The sequence below is a fragment of the Ictalurus furcatus genome, chromosome 5, assembly GCF_023375685.1.
Source record: "Ictalurus furcatus strain D&B chromosome 5, Billie_1.0, whole genome shotgun sequence".
Lineage (NCBI taxonomy): Eukaryota > Metazoa > Chordata > Actinopteri > Siluriformes > Ictaluridae > Ictalurus > Ictalurus furcatus.
Window position 1 is genome coordinate 30,458,301 of NC_071259.1, and position 21,990 is coordinate 30,480,290.

At 40.1% G+C, this 21,990-nt stretch overlaps 1 protein-coding gene across 3 annotated transcripts; it reads left to right on the forward strand.

Moving 5' to 3' along the window:
• Nucleotides 1-2,404: 2,404 nt before the first annotated feature.
• hdac6 (histone deacetylase 6) lies at nucleotides 2,405-21,320 on the forward strand. Of its 3 annotated transcripts, none has more exons than XM_053625732.1 (28): nucleotides 2,405-2,769; nucleotides 4,098-4,214; nucleotides 4,655-4,765; nucleotides 5,344-5,429; nucleotides 5,594-5,678; nucleotides 5,865-5,905; nucleotides 6,004-6,100; nucleotides 6,228-6,325; nucleotides 7,992-8,096; nucleotides 8,188-8,256; nucleotides 8,815-8,941; nucleotides 9,050-9,115; nucleotides 10,165-10,224; nucleotides 10,376-10,465; nucleotides 10,726-10,832; nucleotides 10,925-10,992; nucleotides 11,894-12,023; nucleotides 12,187-12,315; nucleotides 12,454-12,622; nucleotides 13,167-13,369; nucleotides 14,346-14,538; nucleotides 14,639-14,788; nucleotides 15,160-15,334; nucleotides 15,421-15,821; nucleotides 15,929-16,060; nucleotides 18,379-18,525; nucleotides 19,210-19,338; nucleotides 20,042-21,320. In XM_053625732.1, the coding sequence occupies exons 2-28, from the start codon at nucleotides 4,140-4,142 to the stop codon at nucleotides 20,108-20,110; spliced, it is 3,312 nt and encodes a 1,103-aa protein (XP_053481707.1). In that variant the 5' UTR covers nucleotides 2,405-2,769; nucleotides 4,098-4,139; the 3' UTR covers nucleotides 20,111-21,320. The 3 variants fall into 3 exon arrangements, with proteins under 3 accessions (XP_053481707.1, XP_053481706.1, XP_053481708.1); XM_053625731.1 differs by having other exon boundaries at nucleotides 4,101-4,214; XM_053625733.1 differs by having other exon boundaries at nucleotides 4,101-4,214; nucleotides 4,658-4,765.
• Nucleotides 21,321-21,990: the final 670 nt, after the last annotated feature.

Genomic DNA, 21,990 nt, shown 5'->3' on the forward strand with positions numbered 1-21,990 from the left:
CCTCTCCTTAACAAACCTCTGCTGTCCCTCTGCTGTCCACTTTTCTGGCTGCTTGACCTTCTGACCTTTGGTACTGTAGCATGTACTGGACTCATCAGTACAAAATGTTGACACTGAGCAATCTGAAATGAAATTATTCATCAAATCATTCAAATGGATACACTAAACATCAATGTCATATTTTTTAAAAAATGGATCAATATTGATGTATATATTAAATTCTAATTTATCTACTGTGTCTTTGGATCACGGGGTCACATCTGAGAAAATGTTTTCGCACAGCTTACCTTTCTGAGCATAAGCAAGAGCAAAGCAGCCTTAATTTTATTACAGTAACTGAAATAAAGCTTAGAATGATTTACATTTTTAAAAACTTGGTGTTGGAGTAATAGTGGCCCCATGTGGTTTTGCAGTTCATGTATGCCTCTTGTTTTTCTAGCAGACTTTTAAAGACAGCTGGGAAACCAGTTATTTGGTGCATTGCTGCCACCAACTGGACTGGAGTATAGAGCATCACACTTGGGCCTTGAATCCTTCGAATAAAGGATGTAGTTCTTAGAAACGATGACACTTCCTGTACACTTTATCTTTCAGACACTGCAGCAAGCTCTTCAGAGATATTTTTGGTAGTATCCACTATCCTATCAAAACTGCTGAAATCTCTCATACACTCTCCGGAAAAAAGGGTACTAAATGATACCTTTCCTTGTTGCTGAGGTGGTACCATTAAGGATACATCTCCTGTACCTTTAGTCTTCATTTCTTACTTGAAAAGATGCATGTCGCTTAAATTATGACTCTAAAAGCTAATTAAAATTATGTCAGTGGTCCTTAAGGTTGTTGTTCTTGTACTTTTAAAAGTGCACTACATTAATGTTATTATTTAAAACGTAAATACTACAGGTACAAAAGATGTAACTTTGATGGTACCACCTCAGTGACAAGGCAATATACAGTTAAGCCTTTTTTTCTGAGACCATTTACTGTATATCATAGCAGCACAAAACGTCTTACTGTTTCAAGCTAGTCACTTTCCTTATACTTACAAGTCCAGAAGAACTGGGCAATGTTTAAACCACAATGCCCAGTATGAACTCAGTGTGCCAATAATCTTTTCCCACACTAATCTATCCAGCTCCTGGATGTGAAACACATGTTTCTCATTACCCCACATCATCTCCTCCCTTTTTCCATGTTTTGCATGCAAATTACTTTGATAATTGATTTTGCCTGTAACTATTCTTAAGGGAACTATTCTTATTTTGAAGACCTGTTTTGCATGTTTACTGTCTTGTACGCCTAAACTCTCAGAAATAAATGTACCAAGCTACCTGTTGATGGTACATCTTTGTACTTTTATTATTTTATATAATTTGCCTGGACAGGGTGCACATAGTGTGCCATTAGCTTTTTGAATTAAGCCTTTAAAAGGTCATATGTAGTCCTTAAGGTCCCACTTTGAACCCTTTTTTTTTTTATTATTTAATAAGATATATATACATATATATAAAAAAAACACACACACTGCTGGTTTAAAAAATGTATCACTGATGATACCAGCACAGCAACAAGGAAAGGTTCGGGTGGATAACTTTATTTTCAAATGTACCCAAAGAAGAGGACCTACAGACTACCTCCTAAAGGGTAGGTCGTTTAAACACTGACCAGTGCAGTGCATTGTGGGATTTCACGAGCCTATAACACGTTCTCTACTAATCTTTTGGACCAGACAGTGGCAAAACTACCAATTTAATTGACTATATTAGTGAATATGGTGCATTTTCGTAACATGCTGGTCAAATAGAAAAAACTCGAAGTCTTCTGGAACAATCATGAAGAACGAAAAAGGAGAGGGAAAAAAAGCAAATAAATAAATAAATAAATTCAGACGCGCGCGCAGTTTGAACTAGCGGCTTGGCCAATCCGAAGAGAGCTTTTAGTTTAAATTAGGGCGGGGCTTAAAGACACATAAAATTGTAAATAATGAGAATGATAATAATAACAACAATAAATACAATAACAACAAATAAATAAAAATTAAATTAAAATACTAAATGGTCTTCGAGCTTAACCCTGGAGATATCAGAGAACATAACAGCAATTTAATGTTAATACGTTTAAATACAATTAGCAATCGCTAATATAATTAGCGGGTAGTTCTACAGTTCCAGGAAGCGTATACATGGTTTCTGTTATTTAACTATGCTAGCTATAAAAAACTATTACAAAAAATATATTAGCTCTAATAATATCTACATAATAATAATAATAATAATAATAATAATAATAATCTAATGAAGAGTTTAATTTCAATTGAACCCTCCCTTACAGCATTGCTAGCGGCGTAAACGGTCGCTTTTTACGTCATCTTTACGCGTCCAAATGCCTACGTACAAAGCTGGGCGACATGACGGCTGAATTTCAAAAAGCAGCGATATTCCCTATATACGCGCACTTTGGAGGATACACAATTATAATATTTATGCGTCCTCAATAGGGATTAATATTGTGAATTGTAATTCAGCCTGTGAGTGAACTTGTTTGAGCGCGTTAGCCGGAAAACACAGTTCCTGGGTTTATTGGCCTGTTTGCCGATTTGTATTTATTTGTGTCTCATTTCGGGTTAGATTTCTATGCACTCTTTGTCGTTCAACTGTTATCCCCAGGTTTTAAAACAATGGATTTCAAACCCCATTTTTGCTGGAGGGGCTGGTAAAACGCAAGTGAAAAGTCAAGCAAGCAAGACATTTTTTTTAAATTTGAAAAATAGTAAGTGATCTTAGAGATTGTTACTTAGTGTATGATTATTTTAATTATGATCTTTCCATTTAACATTAACGCTTAAACAGGAACACACATGAAGTGTATTTAGTGATATTTCTAGCTTAAGGTTTTTGAAAGTATTATTATTATTATTATTATTATTATTATTATTATTATTATTATTGCGTGCATTTTGTTTAGGTCCTAGTCAAAGACACAGCCATGCACAATGTCATTCAAAACATCAAAACAATAAACTCCATATTTCCATTTGTGAAATGTGAAATGACATTTCCTTGACAGCATGCTTATATATATATATATATATATATATATATATATATATATATATATATGCATATAATATTATATTATGTTATATTCCTTTATTTAATGATACAGTAGTACTAATCTTAATCCAAAGACAAAGAATAAAACAATTGACAAAAAATAATTGATGTAAACACTGCATATTAGAATAATCGAAGCTAAAATAGAAGATTAAACTTTTTTTTTTTTTTTTTAAAAAAAAGCAAAACAAGGAATTATAGCTAAGATAAATTCCAAACCATGTTAGTACAACAGTGAATAAATAACAACTTTAAGAATAAATAAATACATGAAAATTATAATTCATAGAGATGTACAGTGCCCTCCACTAATATTGGCACCCTTGGTAAATATGAGCAAAGAAGGCTGTGAAAAATTGTCTTTGTTGTTTAATCATTTGTTCAAAAAATTCACAAAAATACTCTGCGCTCATAGATATCAAACAATTGCAGACACAACACAGATTTATCAAAAATATTTATATATATATATTATATATATATCTTTGTTAAATGTGGGTGTGCAACAATTATTGGCAGCCTTTTAGTCAACACTTTGTGCTACCTCCCTTTGCCAAGATAACAGCTCTGAGTCTCCTATAACGCCTGATGAGGTTGGAGAATGCATGACAAGGGATCTGAGACCGTTCCTCCATACAGAATCTCTCCAGATCCATTTCTGTGTTGATTTTGATGTATGTTTTGGATCATTGTCCTGCTGGAAGATCCAGCCTCGGCCCATTTGAAGCTTTCTGGCAGAGGCAGTATTTTCATTTAAAATACAGGTTTTATAAAATACTTGGACAGGTTTTCATTTAATATCTGTTGCTTGTGTCCATGATAATTTTTTTTTTTTTTTTCAATAATGAAAAATTTACACAGCCTTCTTTGCTCATATTTACCAAGGGTGCCAATGTTATTGGAGGGCAGTGCAGTTCAACCCACAATGGAAATGCGGTTTTGGTTTTAATCCTGACATAACCAGGCTAATTTTTTTTTTCTAAGCAGGGTTTAGATTTGCTGACAGCTTGTGGAATTGGCATCGTCATGGATTCTGCATCAGATCAAACTCCGAAGGGTTTGAAACGCTCTCCAAAGAAAACACCACAGAGCTCTGGCAAGGTAAGAAACGTTTATTGTCTTATTTAGAATTAAACTGTATTCTTATATCTGGTTTATTTGCACAACAAGTTCGAATGTTCAGACTTGAGTTTTGTAGTGGAAGCCGTTCTTCTTTTTTTTTTTTTTGCACTGCAGGGTTTCAGGATTTTCTGGAATGATCCTGCTGAAGGTGTTAATGGGTTACTGTATATTAAGAAAGAGTTAAATAATAAATCGAGTCAGTATCAGCTCAGGCTGCTCAGGAGTTTTCATAGAGCTTACCCTCTCATTGCCCACATGGTGAACGCAGTCTGAGCTTTAGAGCCCTTGTTTATTTTCACAACTATTTAAGAAGTCACAGTGACGCAGGTTGACACAGTTGATCGAGAATCAGGGTTCAAAGTCTAACCCTTATGTTAATCTGATGTGGCTTTTGTTTGTGATTAACTCATGTGTGTCAGCAGGAAAACAGCAAACGCAGCAATAAACCAAGTCTCCAGGAGGCTAGAAATAAAGGTAGACGGAACCGAGGCAAAGCAGAAGAGGAGATGACCAGCAAACTCAAAATCATGGTACGTAGTGCGGTTTTGAGCTCGCTTTTTTTTCCCTTGCTACCTTATTCTGGTCATTAGTCATAACATGGTAAATGGTATATAGCGCTTTTTTAAGTGGTTCCAAAGTGCTATTGCATTCATCCATTCACACAAACTCACACACCAATGGTAGCAGAACTGCCATGCAAGGCACTAGCTTGCCATCGGGAGCAGCTTGGGGTTCAGTGTCTTGCCCAAGGACACTTCGGCATGTGGGCCGGGAATCGAACCGCCAACCCTACGATTAGTGGACAACCCGGTCTACCACCTGAACCACAGCCGCCCACGAAGAATGAAGTCTGGAGTGGAGACTGGACCTTTTCTAAACTCTTCAGTTTCTTCCCTTTTCTTCTGTTTAGATTTAGATTTATATTAGACCTTCTGATTGACCTTCAAGACGGTTCTTTTTATATGATAAAATGTGCATTTTGTTCATATCACCGATTATTATTATTATCATCATACAGTATTCTAAGCTTTGTTCGGGGATGTTTAATAGATGGCAGATGTGGCAGTTAAACCTTAAGGTACTTACAGATGCGTTGATGTGTTTGTAGGATTTGCACGACAAGCTGAAGGCAACCGGAACTGGCCTGGTTTACTCCGACGTCTTTGCCCGTTATCGCTGCCTGTGGGACTCCAGGTGACTCTGCTCAGAGATACACTCTAATATGAACTGTAACACTTTAGAATGGATATCAGATGACATCGAGGTCTTTTAATATTCATTCGGTTTCTTGCCGTCTAATCACTCGGACACTTGAGCTTATCCTTTATGAAATTTTGCGGGCGCTGTTGTCCTTCCAGTCACCCCGAGTGTCCGGAGAGAGTGACCGCTATAGTAGGGATGATGGAGACGGAGGGGCTGCTGTCTCGCTGCGTGCGGGTGGAGGTGAGAAACATGGCTTCTGCTCACGCGTCTCAGACAAGACACATCGCCATCACAGTGTGTAGCAGTACAGTTACAGTGTGCTGTTGTTTTGTCCGTGTCATTGTGACGGAAAACTTGTAGGTCACGTTAACTGTGTTAGCTACAGTAAGTTCAACATTTCCTCAGCTGCTTCTGTTCGTGTTTCAGACAAGAGCTGCATCAGACGAGGAACTGTCTCTGGTTCACACGTAAGTCTTCTGATAATGTACGATCAGTAACAGTGCTGGAACGACTGTGTGTTTTGTGGGTGGTATTGAATGTTTGTCACGTTGCTTACGCGTGTCAGGAAGGAATACGTTGATCTCATGAAGTCCACTCAGAAGATGACGGAAGAGGAGCTGAAGTGTGTCTCTGAGTGCTATGACTCCATCTACCTCCATCCTGTAAGACCTTCCACGTACACGTCTCATGTCCTGAGTACGGGGATGGGGTGTGTTGGACAGAGTGGGTTCATTTTGGGGTGTGTTGTGTTTGTCTGTATGGTGTGTGTGTGTGTGTGTGTGTGTGTAGGACTCTTTCTCATGTGCCTGTCTAGCCGCCGGCTCTGTCCTCCAGCTGGTTGACAAGGTGATGACATCGGAGCTTCGCAATGGCTTCGCCGTGTGCAGGTTTCAGTCGCATATTTTACTCATTTATTCATATCAATTTATTATCTATACGGCCCCCTCCGAAAGTATTGGAACAGCCAGGCCAATTCTGTTGTTTTCGCTATACTTTGAAAACATTTGGGTTTAAGAGCAGAAGATGAATATGAGATAGATCATATAGATCAGAATTTCAGTTTTTTTTTACTCCTTCATATTTACATCTAGACATGTTAAACAACTTAAAACACGGCACCTTTAATTTGAACCCACACATATATATATTTTTTTCAAGTGATCATAAATATTGGAACGTGTGACTGATAGGTGTTTCTTGCTGCCCAGGTTTGTCCTGCTAAATCGATCGTTTAGAGAATTAATAGCTCTGAATGTCTACTCTTGGTTTGAGCCCTAGGTTTCACCCATGAAGACTGCATTTGTTGTTAAAAGAATTAAACCAACATGAAGACCAGAGAGCTGTCTATGGGAGAAAAAAAATCAAGCCACATTGAAGCTGAGAAAAGAGGGAAAAGCTGTCAGAGCAATTGCACAAGCATTGGGCGTAGCCAGTACAACAATTTATATTGTTGTTCTAATACTTTGTATTTATTTGACTTAAATCCAGCTGTTGAACATGGTCTCTTGGTTGTAAGAGTTTTCAGTTTTAATTAACTTTGGATTTAGTTTAGTTTTACTTTGAAAACACAATAGTTTTAGGCAAATTTCTAATATGTAATATTTCCTCAAATTTTTGTTATTTGGCTATTGTTCACTTTAGTCTAAATTTACCAGATAAAAATTTACAGCGAACAGCTGGAATGGTGTTACTGAGTAAAAACTGAAGGTTTTCATTTTTTCTTTGGTTGTCCTCTTCAAATTTCCCTAATATATTTTTATGTTTCCAAAATGCAATCATTTCCTTCCTAAATGAATTGTCTCCTAAATGCAAATGTCTTGCAAATGCGCATTGCCATTACAGGCCTTTCTTCTTCTTCTCTGACGTTGGCAAAATAAACGTTGTGCACTGGCTGAACCTCTCACAGCTACAACAGCTTTTTAGCAGCAGCATTTAAGAACAATATTGTACTGAGCACGTTTTTCGTACACGGTGTGCTTGTAATAACATCACTGTAGTTCAACTCGTACAAGTTAAATGATTCACCTTTGTCCAGATCACTCTGTTTTTTGTGAAAAGTTTCTCATTACGTTTTGTTATATATTAGGAGTAGGAGGTGTGTTCTTTAGTTAGCGTTTAGTGTTTTGTCATGAAAAATTAAGATATCACTGATAATGTGTTTGTTTTTTTTTTTTAAACCCATTGGCTAATCAGCTCTTAACTGATTAGCATTTAAAATAGCCTCGTCTCATTCAGACAGTGTTTCACCTGTGATCTTCATGTCACAGATCGATTGGTTTATAATGTTTTTTCTTTTTTTTGTTACTGTGTGTTTAAAAAGAAATGCAGATAATATCTTTAGTCTTAATTCCAAAACTACTTTGCTGTATAAGTTACAGTACATATTTTAGAGAGCAAAAAAAAGTTCTTTTAATTAATCAACACACTGTGATTCCCCTATAGCAATCAGGCCATAAACCCATGAAGATTTCCTTTCAGTCTGTGACGAGATTCAGTCAGGTGTGTTAAAGCAGGAAACGCTGCGTTTTGTGATTTTTATCGTCTCCGTCGCAGGCCTCCAGGACATCACGCCCAGGCTGAGCAGATGAACGGATACTCCATGTTTAATAACGTCGCGGTGGCAGCGCATTACGCTCGGAAACAGCACGGCGTCCAGCGGTAAGGGCGGGTTCTCCTGGAATTCTTCTGTGATGAGCTTTTGTTCAGATTTAAACAGTTTATATAATGTGTGTGTGGCTTTGTGCCGCAGGGTTCTGATTGTGGACTGGGACGTGCATCACGGTCAGGGAGTCCAGTACGCCTTCCAGGAGGATCCCAGGTACACGCAGCTCTGTCGCATTCTGTTAAATAAACAGTCCCACCAAAATTCAAATCTACACCCTTCCTTCTCTACCTTCTCTTACGCCATCGATCATCAACAAAACGTTCAGCGTGTGAGTGCAGCTTTCAGGGCAGTAAAATAATTCCACCCTGAATCACTTGCATATTAATCTTTATCAGTTAATCAACATGCCAGTGTGTTCTCACTCTGGTGTCCTACATCACCCACAATCCCGTTCGACTACCTGCTGAAAGTGGTGCAGTGGGATTTAGCCCTCGCTTCATCTCTACATGAAGAGAGCAGTGCAGCGGCGCTTTAGTCTGTCCAGACTAAAATAAAAATACAGCAGCGTCTAACAAACTCGCACTGAATATCTCAATTCTGAACATGTTTAATGTGTTCAGAGTGGAGCTGTCCTTTAAAGCCAGCAGTGTAGCATCAGTTTAGCATCATGCTAAATTATATGATGCTATTATGTAAGTATGTTATTACTTTACTTTTATCTGGTGTTTTATATCTCTCTCTCTCTGTCACTGTCTTTGTTTCCCGTTGCAGTGTCCTGTATTTCTCCGTACATCGGTACGAGGAGAGCTTGTTCTGGCCTCACCTGCCCGAGGGAGAAAGCGGCGCTGTGGGTTCAGGACCAGGCGAGGGCTACAACATCAACGTGCCCTGGAACAAGGTAAAAAAACGAACGCGAGCTTGCTCATGTATAAAACACACACCCGGATGTGCAGAGCGAATTAGTAGCTCGCTCAGTTTTTTCATCGCTGTGTGTGTTGGTGTTCAGACAGGGATGGAGGACGGAGATTACGTCTCAGCGTTCCAGAGAATTCTGCTGCCTGTAGCCTACGAGGTACTGAGCACACTTCTCAAATCTCTCACCTACAGCCGTGTCGCCAGACCGTCTATGATTTTATTATTATTTATTTATCAGTATTACTGCAATGACATGAGGAAGGTGGCAATTAGCTACTCTCAAATTTGTTATAATTGTTGTAAATATTAATTTATTATTTTATTTTTAAGTCTATTTCACTGGTTGCGTCAGTTGAGTGGATTTAAATCGTCACTGAATTCTTACAGGAAATAAAATTAGGAAAAGTGCTTTTTAATCAGATATAAAATGTTTTAAATTCATAATTTAGTGTAACTGGTTTGGGTTCTGTGCATTAAAGGTTCAGAAATAATAAGAGTCCTCTAATCTAATAAGTAAATAATACATAAATGTATCATTACTATTTTGTAATAGTAATTTTTTGTAATTTTCCCAGTATTTCAATAGTTGGATTATGTTCATGATTTTTTCTTACTTTACTTAATTATAATTTTTTTTACTTTACATTATTTTGCTTTACTTTTTTTTTTTTACTTTATTTGTCTTTTTTCTTTACATTTCTCTTTACTTTATTTTACTTTACCTTTTACTTTACTTTTTTCTTTACTTTAATTTACTTCACTTTTTCCTTAATAATTTTCTTTACTTTATTTTACTTTTTTCTTTACCTTAATTTACTTCTTTTTACTTAAAAATTTTCTTTATTTATTTTACTTTACTTTTTTCTTTATATTTATTAATTTATTTTACTTAAATTTTTTCTTTGCTTATATTTACTTCACTTTTTACTTAATAATTTTCTTTACTTTATTTTACTTTACTTTTTTCTTTACCTTAATTTACTTCACTTTTTACTTAATTTTCTTTATTTTACTTTACTTTTTTCTTTGTTTTTCTTTACATCAATTTACTTTACTTTTTATGTTACTTTTTTTTTTACTTTGTTTTATTTTTTACTTTATTTAGTTTTTTTTTGTATGACTGCTTATCCATTATTCATCTCTATTCATCTGTGTGTGTGTGTGTGTGTGTGTGTGTGTGTGTGTGTGTGTGTGTGTGTGTTACAGTTTCAGCCTCAACTTGTGTTAGTAGCCGCTGGCTTTGACTCTGTGATTGGTGATACGAAGGTGTGCTGTGCTTATTAAAACCACAATTTTTTCTCTCTTTCTACAGTAAATAAATAAATATATCCCACATGCATATCATGTATGTATCATGTAGCACTATGAATGTAACATTGCTCTTGAATAGTGTGCGTGTGTGTGTGTGTGTATTTAGGGTGAGATGTGTGCGAGTCCCCAGTGTTTCTCTGTACTGACCCACATGCTGATGGGTCTGGCCGAGGGCCGGATCGTGCTCGCGTTGGAGGTACAACATCTCACAACATCTCGAAGGACTCCGCAAATGATGAATAAATGTTCTCCTTACAGCAACTTGTTAATGTCTTCCTTTGATAAATCTGTTTAAGCTTAGGTTTGAATAATGACCGCGTCCACCGTACAAGACCCTGTGCATCTACACATAGTTGTTACTATAGGAGCACTAACGTATTCGAAAAAGCACACAGATTTTTTGAGATGTGCTTGTTTTGTCTCGTACTCACCTTGCTTGTGTATGTTCCTGTTCAGGGAGGATATAACCTGCAGGCCACAGCAGAGGCGGCTTGTGCTAGTTTGAGGTCACTCTTGGGTGACCCCTGCCCTCATCTGAACTCGCCAGGAGCTCCGAGTGAGAGGTCAGACATGGCTACATCACCTTGTTCTTTCTCTACAACACATAATGCCTCCACCACCGTGCTTCATTTCTCTTTGCGCTTGTCTGTTCCAGTGCTCTAAAGTCCATCTCTAAGACAGTTTCTGCTCTGTATCCGTTTTGGACCAGCCTGCAGACTCTGGGTAAGTCTGAACCAGTCTACATTTACAGTACGTTTACTACAAGCTGTCAGTTTTGTCAGTTATAGAAGACTCATACTGGAAAATTACCACCAGATGACCATCAATAAGCGGATATTATGTGGGTGTTGGTTCGTTCTCAGCACAGCAGTGACACTGACATGGTAGAACGTGCGGTGCTGCTAGAAATGTATCAGGTACAGCCGTGTTTACCGAGGATTTAAACACCTCAGTGTCGCTGCCGGTTTGGGAAATAGTCCATGAAGTGAAAATCTCCAGCCAACTGCAGTTAGACTGCTTTCACACTTTTCACAGAAGTGACCAAACAGGTCGTAGCATATATTTTACGACATGTTGAATTGCGAATATTTGGGACGTTCCACTTTAACTGGGGCCGCATACAGATAAGTCACACAAGCAGCTCAAATTCGGAGGCAAACAAGCTCCTCATCATCGGAGTTACACCTTTAAACCTTTACCTTTACCTACACCTTTACGTCTTTAGCTTATGTTTATTATTGATAATGCTAAATCTAATCTATAAAGCAAGCTAGGCTAGTTAGCTGATACTTGCTAGGACCGCTAAAAGCGTTGTTATGACTGTTATGAATGCTAGAGCACAACTAAAACACTGTACATGTCAAAAGATGAGCTCTCAAGGTGCACTAACAATAATAAAGCAGTCAGTAGTGCTTAAAAACCAATTTAGCAATAGATGAGCTGTATGGCCAGTAATTGTACACCGATATAGTTTTTACTGTATGCTTGTACGAGACACACTGAATGAATACAGTTTTTGTTTTCTCACCATTTTGTACATTACCTCAGTCAGAGCTGTGTAGATGGAACTTCTCATTGCTCTGTGTATATATATGTGTGTGTGTTTGTGTGTGTTTCCCCTCAGAGGGAGGCCCTCTATCCGAGGCAGAGCCCTTACCCTCAGCCGTATGTGTGGAGAAATTGGAATCTTCCGTGAAAGTTACCGGACTCGTTTATGACGAGCGTATGATGGAGCATCACAACATGTGGGACAGGTGAGAAAACACACTCTTTATATTTATATATTTTTATATTTTTATATATATATATATATATATATATATATATATATATATATATATATATATATATATATATATTGCTATATCAATAAAAAAAATGAGTATGGTGTGCATATGTGTGTATCCACCCCTTCAGCCATCACGTTGAGCTCCCTCAGAGAATCTTCCGGATCTTCTCCCACCATGAGGATTTGGGACTCGTGGACCGTTGCCAGCGGATACCGGCTCGTTTAGCCACAGAGGACGAGCTCGCACTTTGTCACGGGTAAAACATGAGAAATTGAATAAATGCAGGAAAAAAGACCGAGTACACAAAGTGTCCGTCTTTGCTCATGTCTTTTTGGACGTATTTCTTTTCCTCTCACACTCCATTTTTTTTTCTCGCTCTCTTTCTTTTGATCAGATCAGAGCACATCGCTACGATAAAGAGCACCGAGCAGATGAAGCCCAGAGACCTGAACAGGCTCGGAGACGAATATAACTCCATCTACATCAGTAAAGAGAGCTATAAGTGTGCACTGCTGGCAGCTGGAGCATGTTTCAGTGTAGCTCAGTCCATCCTCACTGGTCAGGTGGGTCTCTCTCACTAACTCACCACTCACTCACACACACACACACACACAGAGCAGCAATATAGTATATATGTAAACTACAGTGGCCACAAGATCACTTAAACTGGATGGTTGAAGATTGGAAAAGACTGGTTGTTTCCGTTACGATGGACTTCCTGTCGGCCTGAACATGTCTGGCCATTCTCCTCTGACCCCTCTCTCTTGAACCAGGCATTTCTGCGTTTTTTGCACTATTCCGTGTAAACTCTAGAGGAAGTCTCATGAGATCAGCTGTTTCTGAAAGCCATTGAGTCATTGAGATCACATTTTCCCGTGTTCCGACGTTCGATATGAACAGGCGTTCCTATTAAATTGCTGTTTATGTGTGAGTGTATATACATTATTATTATTGTTATTTTCAATAATTCTGGAGCTGACTGTTTATATTGGAAGAATACTGACGGTATTGAGAGTTTCAGAGCAGGACATCGGTGTGTGAAATGGTTTAGTTCCTCTGATCTTGCCTCTCGTGGCTTACGTCTGTGTGTCCTGCGTTCGTGTGTAGGTGAGGAACGGTGTGGCTATCGTACGCCCCCCTGGGCATCACGCAGAGAGAGACACCGCCTGCGGATTCTGCTTCTTCAACACGGCTGCCCTGACCGCCCGCTATGCTCAGAGCATTACCCACAACGCCCTGCGCGTCCTCATCCTCGACTGGGACGTGCACCATGGCAACGGCACACAACACATCTTTGAGGATGATGACAGGTGGGGAAGGATTCTGGTCTTGTATCAGACCCCTGGTACTTCTGTTGTACGTGTGCAAATGTTAAGCAACAAGTCAAGTGAGCAGAACTGCACATTATTCACGATTTAGTGCTTCACTAAGTAGTCATGCTTCAGAGCCTTAGGAAGAATTCCCAGTACAGTAAGTAATGCCCACACATTGGGCAACGCAACAAATTCATTCGTAACACGCATGCAGGATCGTTAACACAGTATTGATGAAAATCTAGTTCGTTTGGAAAAAATATATATATATATTCGTATCACTTTATTTATTTAAGTTGCATGAATTTAATTTGTGTGAAATTTATGTGTTTCATATTAATGTCTTTAAAAGAAAACTATCCAAAACAAACCCAGAATTTCAAACGAATAAGACTAGCTATTCAATTAAGACATTAAGTAACGGCACCCTATGAAAGGAGTTAGTGGTATACGATGCACCGCGATGGCTGAGCTGCATTACTGGAAGCTTTAGCGCATGCCGTGCTTAGGAGGCGCTCTTTCACGGTTTCGTCGGCGCTTTGTTGGTTGTGACTTCACGTGCCGTCAATAAATGTAAATATAAATCAAATGTGCCTGGAATGTTCTTGGTAATTTAATGGTGTTGTGCGTTTATTAATATTCATGTGAGTATGGGGGGTAAAAAAATCAGCTAACTACACATTGTACATAAATCTGGAGGGATTGGCCTATAAATCAGACTGGCCTATAAAACATTTACACATACGCTACCGGTCAAAAGTTTAGACACACTCATTCTTTACTTGTATTATTTTTGTCCACACACACACACACATTGTGCAGTATTGTGCAGTATGAGAATTGTTGTTTGTGTGTACGAGTTCTAAAATAAGGAGGTGAGATGAGAAGTCCCATGAGGTGTAGTGTGTGTGTGTGTGTGTGTGTGTGTGTGAAAAATCAGTAGCTAGACTTGACCGCACCGTTTTCCTTGCAGTGTGCTCTACATCTCTCTCCATCGCTATGATGAAGGCACATTCTTCCCCTGCTCAGAAGACGCCGATTACGATAAAGTGGGCCGAGGGAAAGGCACGGGATACAACGTCAACATTCCCTGGAGCAGAGCCAAGATGGGCGACCCGGAATATCTAGCAGCCTTCCACCATGTGGTGATGCCGATAGCACGAGAGGTGAACACACACACACACACACGTGCAAACATATCTCGATCGCATCTTAATCAATTGCGTTTTAAAGAAGTTCTGATTCCTGTTTCGCGGGTTGCTGCAGTTTGCTCCGGAGCTGGTGCTGGTGTCGGCCGGGTTTGACGCCGCTCGGGGTGATCCGTTAGGGAAGTACCAGGTGACCCCGGAGTGCTACGCCCACCTCACACACCAGCTGCTGAGTCTAGCAGCAGGACGAGTGCTTGTCATTTTAGAGGTGAGTGACGGTTTAGTGCTTTCTCCACAAAACGCCGCGTGAGTCCACGTCTCAAATCTGATCCTGGATTTTTTCTATTGAAATGTACTCAAACAGTTCGTTTTCAGTACTCAGATCTGTTCCGTGGCACTGAATCCTTTATAGCCTCAGTAATTACCGACTTTGCAATGTGTATATGTAGTATACACTCACCCTGTGGTCCGTGTGGGTCTTAATGCCCCAGTATAGTGACGGGGACACTAAAAACATAAAAACAAAATCTCATTAGTCGGACTAATCATGCTCGAGCAGCTTTGTTTTGCACCTGGACGTATATTTTTGATCGTATAAACTCAATTTAAGCAGTGTGTCTTGTCTCCTTTTTCAAATAGGGAGGTTATAACCTCACGTCCATCTCCACATCCATGGCCATGTGCACCAGCATGCTCCTGGGTGACACGCCCCCGCTGCTGCCTCCCCTGCCCCCTCCACACCCCAGCGCTTCCATTAGCATCAACAACGTCCTGCGAGCACACGCCCCCTACTGGAGATCTCTCAGAATACAGAGTGAGGCCGAGACCATAAAGGGCAAAATGTAAGACTAATTCACCAACAAAACACTTTATTCGCCTCTCTGTTTTATTCTTTCTCAGTTCCAGAGTCTCTGCGTTTGTCCTTGCCTTCTCCTAAACCCAAGACCAAGCACACACCAGCAGGAAAAGACAAAAATTCTCCTCCTCAGGTCACCCCTCAGCAGCAGCACCAACGCACCGCTGTGCCAATTTCACCAGCATCTCCAACTACTGATCAGGAGGACTCGGGGCTAGACGAGCTCACTCAAGGCCTGCGCTGTCTGGACCTCAGCACATCTACCATATCTGCCAGTTCCAGCCCCGCCTCTGTCCCAGTGGGCGGGGCTAGACCTAAAGTGAAGCCCAGCCCACAGAGGGACTCCACAGAAGTGCAGGAGGTGTCGCCTGTCCCCGTGATAGAAAGCGGTATAGTAGACGGTGATGTAAAAGCCGAGTCCGCGCCCAGCAAACAGGAGGAACAGGTAAACAGCACCGCCATTCCGTTTTTAAAGGGTAAACTTAATTTAGAAAGTTGAGTTGATGCGGGATGTGTTCATTTCTTCATGGCTTCTGTTTTCACGCCTTGCAGTCAGAACCACAGGCGGAAGAATCGGACGCCGGGGCAGTGTGTGATCAGGAGAGTCCTGCGCTGGAGGGAGCGTGTGGTTACACGAAGAAATCCGTCTTCGAGCTCGTGTGTGGCGCCGTGGACATGGCCGGGGTACGATATCTCTCCCCGGGTGGTGATGAAAAGTTTTCGGCCCCTGTGTGTTATCTACTGCTTAATTAACAAGGATTTTCCTTAAGATTTCCAGTTTATTTTCAGGTTTTACCAGTTAAAAGTGCACGAGTTTGTGATGTGCGCTTGAACATGTAAAACGGATGATTTATTATTAAGGTAATCGGGAAAAAAAAACCCCACGTGAGACGATTCACTAACAGGGTCTGCGGATGATCGGGTGTTGTCCATTTTGAGCGTTTGCACTAACCCGTGTGCAATCTGAGGAAAAACGGTGGTTAAAAAAATCGGATTCATTTAGCTCCTACATCGTGATTTATCGCAGTCTTTGGGAGCAACAATTACGTGTGTGAATTAACACGACCGAAGGGCAGGTATTAAAATCGTCGAAGCTTATTTTTGACACGTCTCGTTGCCTTTCATTCGTGTTAAACTCGACGAGTAATTTCACATATCCGTGACAAGTTTCGGTCGCGGTTTTACTCTTCCGGAAGTCACAGGTTTTTTTTTCAGATCTCTCTGTTTCTATGCACTTCATTTACGCCGTTATTCTTTATAAATCGCTCACAGCACACCCAGTAACTGCCCATCAATGCGCAGTTTATCATCTTACTGAATTGAATTGTTTCAATAATATATCAGAAGGTTTCACGTGGAAATTTGACGTCAGTAGTGATTCCCGAGGTTTTTTTTTTTTCCATGAAAGAAAGAGTGAATCAGTCAGTGGATAAATTGATTCATTCATCCAGTCAACAACCAGCCATCTGCTGGGGCTGGTTTAAAGACTATTTGAATGATAAACAATATGTATCATCATATACTATATAGGATTGCCTGCCAGCAAAACACTTCAGGATGTGCTGATATTGGAAAAGAATCGATTTCTACACTGGCAACAGGGATTGTGTACCGTAGCTGCGTTTACACGATCATGTGAGAGCACATAAATCGGTTGATGATGAAGAACTGTTTGGTTTTATTACATGTTATCGATATTTAGGCATTTTTTTCCAAACGCACATTTGAAAATACCTTACGGTACACTGGCTGGAAAGCGCTGCACTAGATGCCTGCGAGGCACTTCGAGGATCGAGAGGATAAACAACTCGAATTCCTGCTGACGTTGCGTTTCGGGTGAATCGCAGAACTCAAAAGCAATTGTCAGTGGGTTCATTTCGAGGGCTTTAGTTAGCTTTGTCCACAATCGCCGTGTGTGTTACACTACAAAGACCCAGCCAGAACAATTCCTAGGGGCTCTGTTTGCTCCAGAAGGCGTTAGGAAATGGTATATATGGACGTGGATGTCTGTAGGATAGACAGTAGAGGACAGTGAGCAGTGACGCTATACTGCTGTTCTTGTACAGAGCAGAGCGTTTGGACGAGTCAGGATGTCTGTAAGTCGAGTTGTTTAACTTTTCATGGTATGTTTAAAAAAAATAAATCGGAAAGTGCTCGAGTGGTTCGTTACACAACAGCGCTGCTGAGATCTCGAATCTGCTTAAGTTTCTGTAATGGCAGCTCTTAAAGTAGTATCCGGTTACAAAGGTTTAAATGAATGCCTTCGTTCTAAAACGTTATTGTTTTTATAGTAACAGCTTACACGGGGACTTCTGATATATGATAGCTTCTTGACAGGGACAGATTTAGAAGCTGTAACCAGTGATACGGTGGGTGATCGTCACGATCGGGAGGCGAAGGCGGGTGCGAGCGCAGATTATTTGTCGTGAGAAGTACAGATAAACCAGCTAAGACTATGAAAACAAAAACCCATAAACACACACACGACAACAAAGAGCTTGACACTGGAACGCATAGAAACCAGAACTTAAATAGGGGTGCGTATTAGGGGTAACACAGAACAGGTGTGAGTGATCAGTGGGACGTGTGAGCATGGTCATGTGACGTGCTGGGGCTGATGGGTAATGTAGTACAATGACAAGCTGCGGTTCTTTTTGTCTTATTAATTTTAAGAATGCAAAAAAGAGAGGCTGGTAATGTAAGTGATAGAAGAAGCGAACTTGTTTAACAGGTTCCACAATGCTAAATGTAACTGTAAATGGATAAAAAAAAAAGTACCATGGGTAATGAGTGTGCAAAATGCTTTTAGTATAAGAGGAATAAAGCATTTTTTTGAGTGGTAACAGGGATGCTGGAAAAATCAGTATAAAATGATATACTGAGCGTTGTGGTTAACGTTCCTCTTGTCCTACACCGTGTCTGATTTGCCATGTGACTCGTGTGTAACGTCACCCATGTTGTTGCTGCATCCCAGGATCTCATCTTGTCGCGTCTCCTTCTAGGATACGATGTACGTAGTGGACCCTTTGGCGTGGTGCCCACACTTGGAGTCAGTGCGTGCGGTGCCAGCAGGGGGCATCGACGTGTTCCGGCCGTGCGAGGAGTGCGGCGCCGAGACGGAGAACTGGATCTGCCTCTGCTGCTATAAGGTGCTCATCACAGGACAGTGCTGTAGGAGAGAGATCGAAATGCCAGTGCCTTTAGTAAACATTATTAAGTAGTACTGAACGAGCCTTCTGCTTAATTATTATGAATTATTCAGATATATAATCACCGGCCACTATAAAAGGAACACCTGTGCACCTAGAGTTATCCAGGCGGCCAGTCACATGGCAGCAGCGCAATGTTTCAAACCATAACGAATACTTGAAATAGTGTTTCAGGCTGCTGAAATGGTGAATCGAATAGCTGAATACCTGCCAGTGAACCCTCTGACTGTAAAACAAAAATCCTCTCATATCCTCAGTACTGGTTTATTTTATGAACCTAATCCAACAATTGAAATATTAGAATTATCGTTTAAATGTGTACACACTTATTTTGTCTGTTTATTAGAGCCAGAGTTTTCTGCACAAAAGCACATATAGTGGTAGATTATAAAGTAATTTAAAAAAAAAAAAACCCCAGCAAGACTGTTTACTATGACGTGGTCTGGTCTTGACATAAAGCAGATTTGAATGTGATCGTGGTATCAGTTGTTGATTTTTATAAACGGATGAACGGGTGAAGCAGAATTATCCGCAGTGCACAGTGCGATGTCGTTCGTGTGTGTGTGTGTGTGTGTGTGTGTGTGTGTGTGTGTGTGTGTGTGGGTGTGTTTCGTCTTTGTGCAGGTGTTGTGTGGGCGTTTTGTGAACGAGCACATGGTGGCCCACGGTCAGCTGTCCTCTCACCCTCTGGTCCTGAGCTTTGCTGATCTATCAGTGTGGTGCTACTCCTGCGAGTCCTACGTGCACAACAAGGTGGGTGCATATGAGCTCTGATCTTCACACAGTGCCGTATAATACAGTTCAAATCAGCGCGCTTCACTTCTGAACATGTTTATGAGTCCTCATATTATACAGCTTTATATACAGCTCTCTCTCTCTCTCTCTCTCTCTCTCTCTCGTTCGCTGTCTCTTTCTGTCTCTCCCTTTCTCTCTTTCTCTATCTCTGTCTTTCTGTCTCTCTCTTTTTCTCTCTCTCTGTCCCTCTCTCTCTCCCCACCTCTCGCTCTCTCTGTTTCTCTATCTCCATATCTGTCTCTCTCTCACTCTCTGTTTCTCTATCTCTGTCTCTCTCTCTGTCCCTCTTTCTCTCTCTTCTCCATCTTGCTCTCTCCCTCTCTCTGTCCCTCTCTCTCTCACGCTGTCTCTCTCTCTCTGTTTCTCTAACTCTGTCTCTTTGTCTCTCCCTCACCCTGTCTCTCTCTCGCTCTCGCTCTCTCTCTGTTTCTCTAACTCTCTCGCTCTCTTCGTCTCTCTTTCTCTATCTCTCTTCCTCTCTGTTCCTCTGGCTGTCCCTCTCTGTCTTTCTCTCACTCTCTGTCTCCATGTCTCCGTCTCTCTCTCTCTCTCTCTCCCTCACTGTCCCTCACTCTGTCTCTCTCTCTCCATTTCTCTCTGTCTCTCTCCCTTTCCCCATCTCTCTCTCTCTCTCTCTCTCTCTCTCTCTGTCTCTGTGTAGGTGCTGTATGAAGCAAAGAATGCTGCTCATCTTGCTAAGTTTGGGGAGGAGATTCCCCCCATCAACTAATCTAGCACTGAAGATGAGAAGATTCCTGTGCAGGCAACCAAGAGGGATGTGTGTGTGTGTGTGTGTGTGCATGCATGCATGAGGAAGTAACAGACTGGCATTACATAACGCAGTCGAGCGTGTGTGAGGAACTGTTTTCACACTGAACGCTCATCTTCATTTCCGAACTCGATCCAAACTCATCCGCGTCCTCCTCTCTGCAGCAGAACCGAACTCATCAACCTGTGCTAATTACACCGTGTCCGTCAAACCACACATTTCCCCTGCGCTGCTTTCGTGCCAGCACTCATTTCACAGAATCGCTCCACTCTTTATTTATTCTTCATAGAAACAGCACAGAACCAGTTTTCTAATCCTTCTAATACTGATAGTGAATAACGAAGCAGCTCGCGAACAAGGTTTTAATAACGAATAAAAGAAGAAGGTTGTTCGCCGGCGGGTCGTATCGGCACGAACACCAGCCAGGTGTCTGAATTTCAGCGCCAGATCTTTGAGCACACTCTTAATCTCACTTAATCTTGTCTCTGTTTGAGGACTATTTACAGGCACATGACCAAAAACGTATTACTTCATATAACTCGCAAGCAATAAATACCAGAGTTTCCTCAAACAAAAAGTAGTTCTGATGGTTCAACTCTGTAAATTTCACTGTTCTTTTGTTCTGTTTTGTTAACTTCTCACTTGTGTTCTTCTTTGAACAAATTCTGTATCTGTATTATAAGTTAAAAGTTAAGCTTTTGTAAACTTTGTTAGATCAATACACTTTAAAGGTGAAGAATTATTTTGTGTGGGTTTTTTTTTTTTTTTTTTTTTTTGCGTCTTTCTTGAGCAAAAACAAAAATGTCCACATGTCCAAAAATTTAAATGACATTGAGGTCGCAATTTTACATACGCTTTATATACACAAAATGTTAATAATTCAAAAAATAAGAGGGATCATAGAAATTGCATTTTGTTGTTTATTTAGAGCCCTGAATAAGCTATTTGACATAACAGATGTTTACATGCATATAGTCCACAATAATACTGAATTTGCATAAATTAACCAGTTTACACACGCTCGATTGTTAATACCGAGTGTTGTTACATGGATAATCAACGACATGATGTTTTTATGTTTTGTGATAGTTCTTCACGAGTCCCTTGTTTGTCCTGAGCAGTTAAACTACCCACTGTTCTTCAGAATAAATCCTCCAGGTCCTGCACGTTCTTTACTTTTCAAGCATCTTCTACATATTTGATTCCTTTCCAACAACGGCCATACGACGTTGAGTTTAAATCCATCTTTTCACACCGAGCACGACTGAGGGACTCGTACACGGCTATTAAAAAAGGTGCAAACGTTCACTGAAGCTCAAGAAGGCAACACGATATATTAAGAGCCAGGGGGTGTAAACTTTTAAACAGGATGAACGGTGTAAATTATTTTGTTTAAAGATCTTTTTTTTTTTTTCATTTACTATTTTCCAGAAGACAAAATAATAACAATTTACACCGAATATCATGTTCAAAATGTAACATATATAAATTATATATATATATATATAATTAGTTATAAAAAAAAAAAAAAAAGGAAATAAACTCTGTAGCAAACTATTTTTTAAAAAAATACATACTTTCAAGAAATGTTAATGCGCAGTTACTTTTTATATTTGATGAACTTACAAAATAGAAAAAAAATGAATTATCAAATGTTTGGACACCCGTTCCAGAATCAGAGTCTCAGAACTTTAATTAACTCGTTAGGCCTTAATTGACTCATTAGAACTCGTTTGGCAGGCCAAGAATTGTCATTATGAATAACTATTCCAGAGCGTAATAAATTCTCTGACTCTTCAAACCGTGTGCTAACACTCGACAACCCATGGGTTCCTCTAATC

Excerpts from the sequence above, each read along its gene's own strand:
- hdac6 (XM_053625732.1), top strand. The coding sequence starts at position 4,140 with ATGGATTCTGCATCAGATCAAACTCCGAAGGGTTTGAAACGCTCTCCA. Across the intron at positions 8,097-8,187 it reads AAACAGCACGGCGTCCAGCG|GGTTCTGATTGTGGACTGGG; the intron begins GTAAGGGCGGGT and ends TTTGTGCCGCAG. Across the intron at positions 12,024-12,186 it reads CATCACAACATGTGGGACAG|CCATCACGTTGAGCTCCCTC; the intron begins GTGAGAAAACAC and ends CCACCCCTTCAG.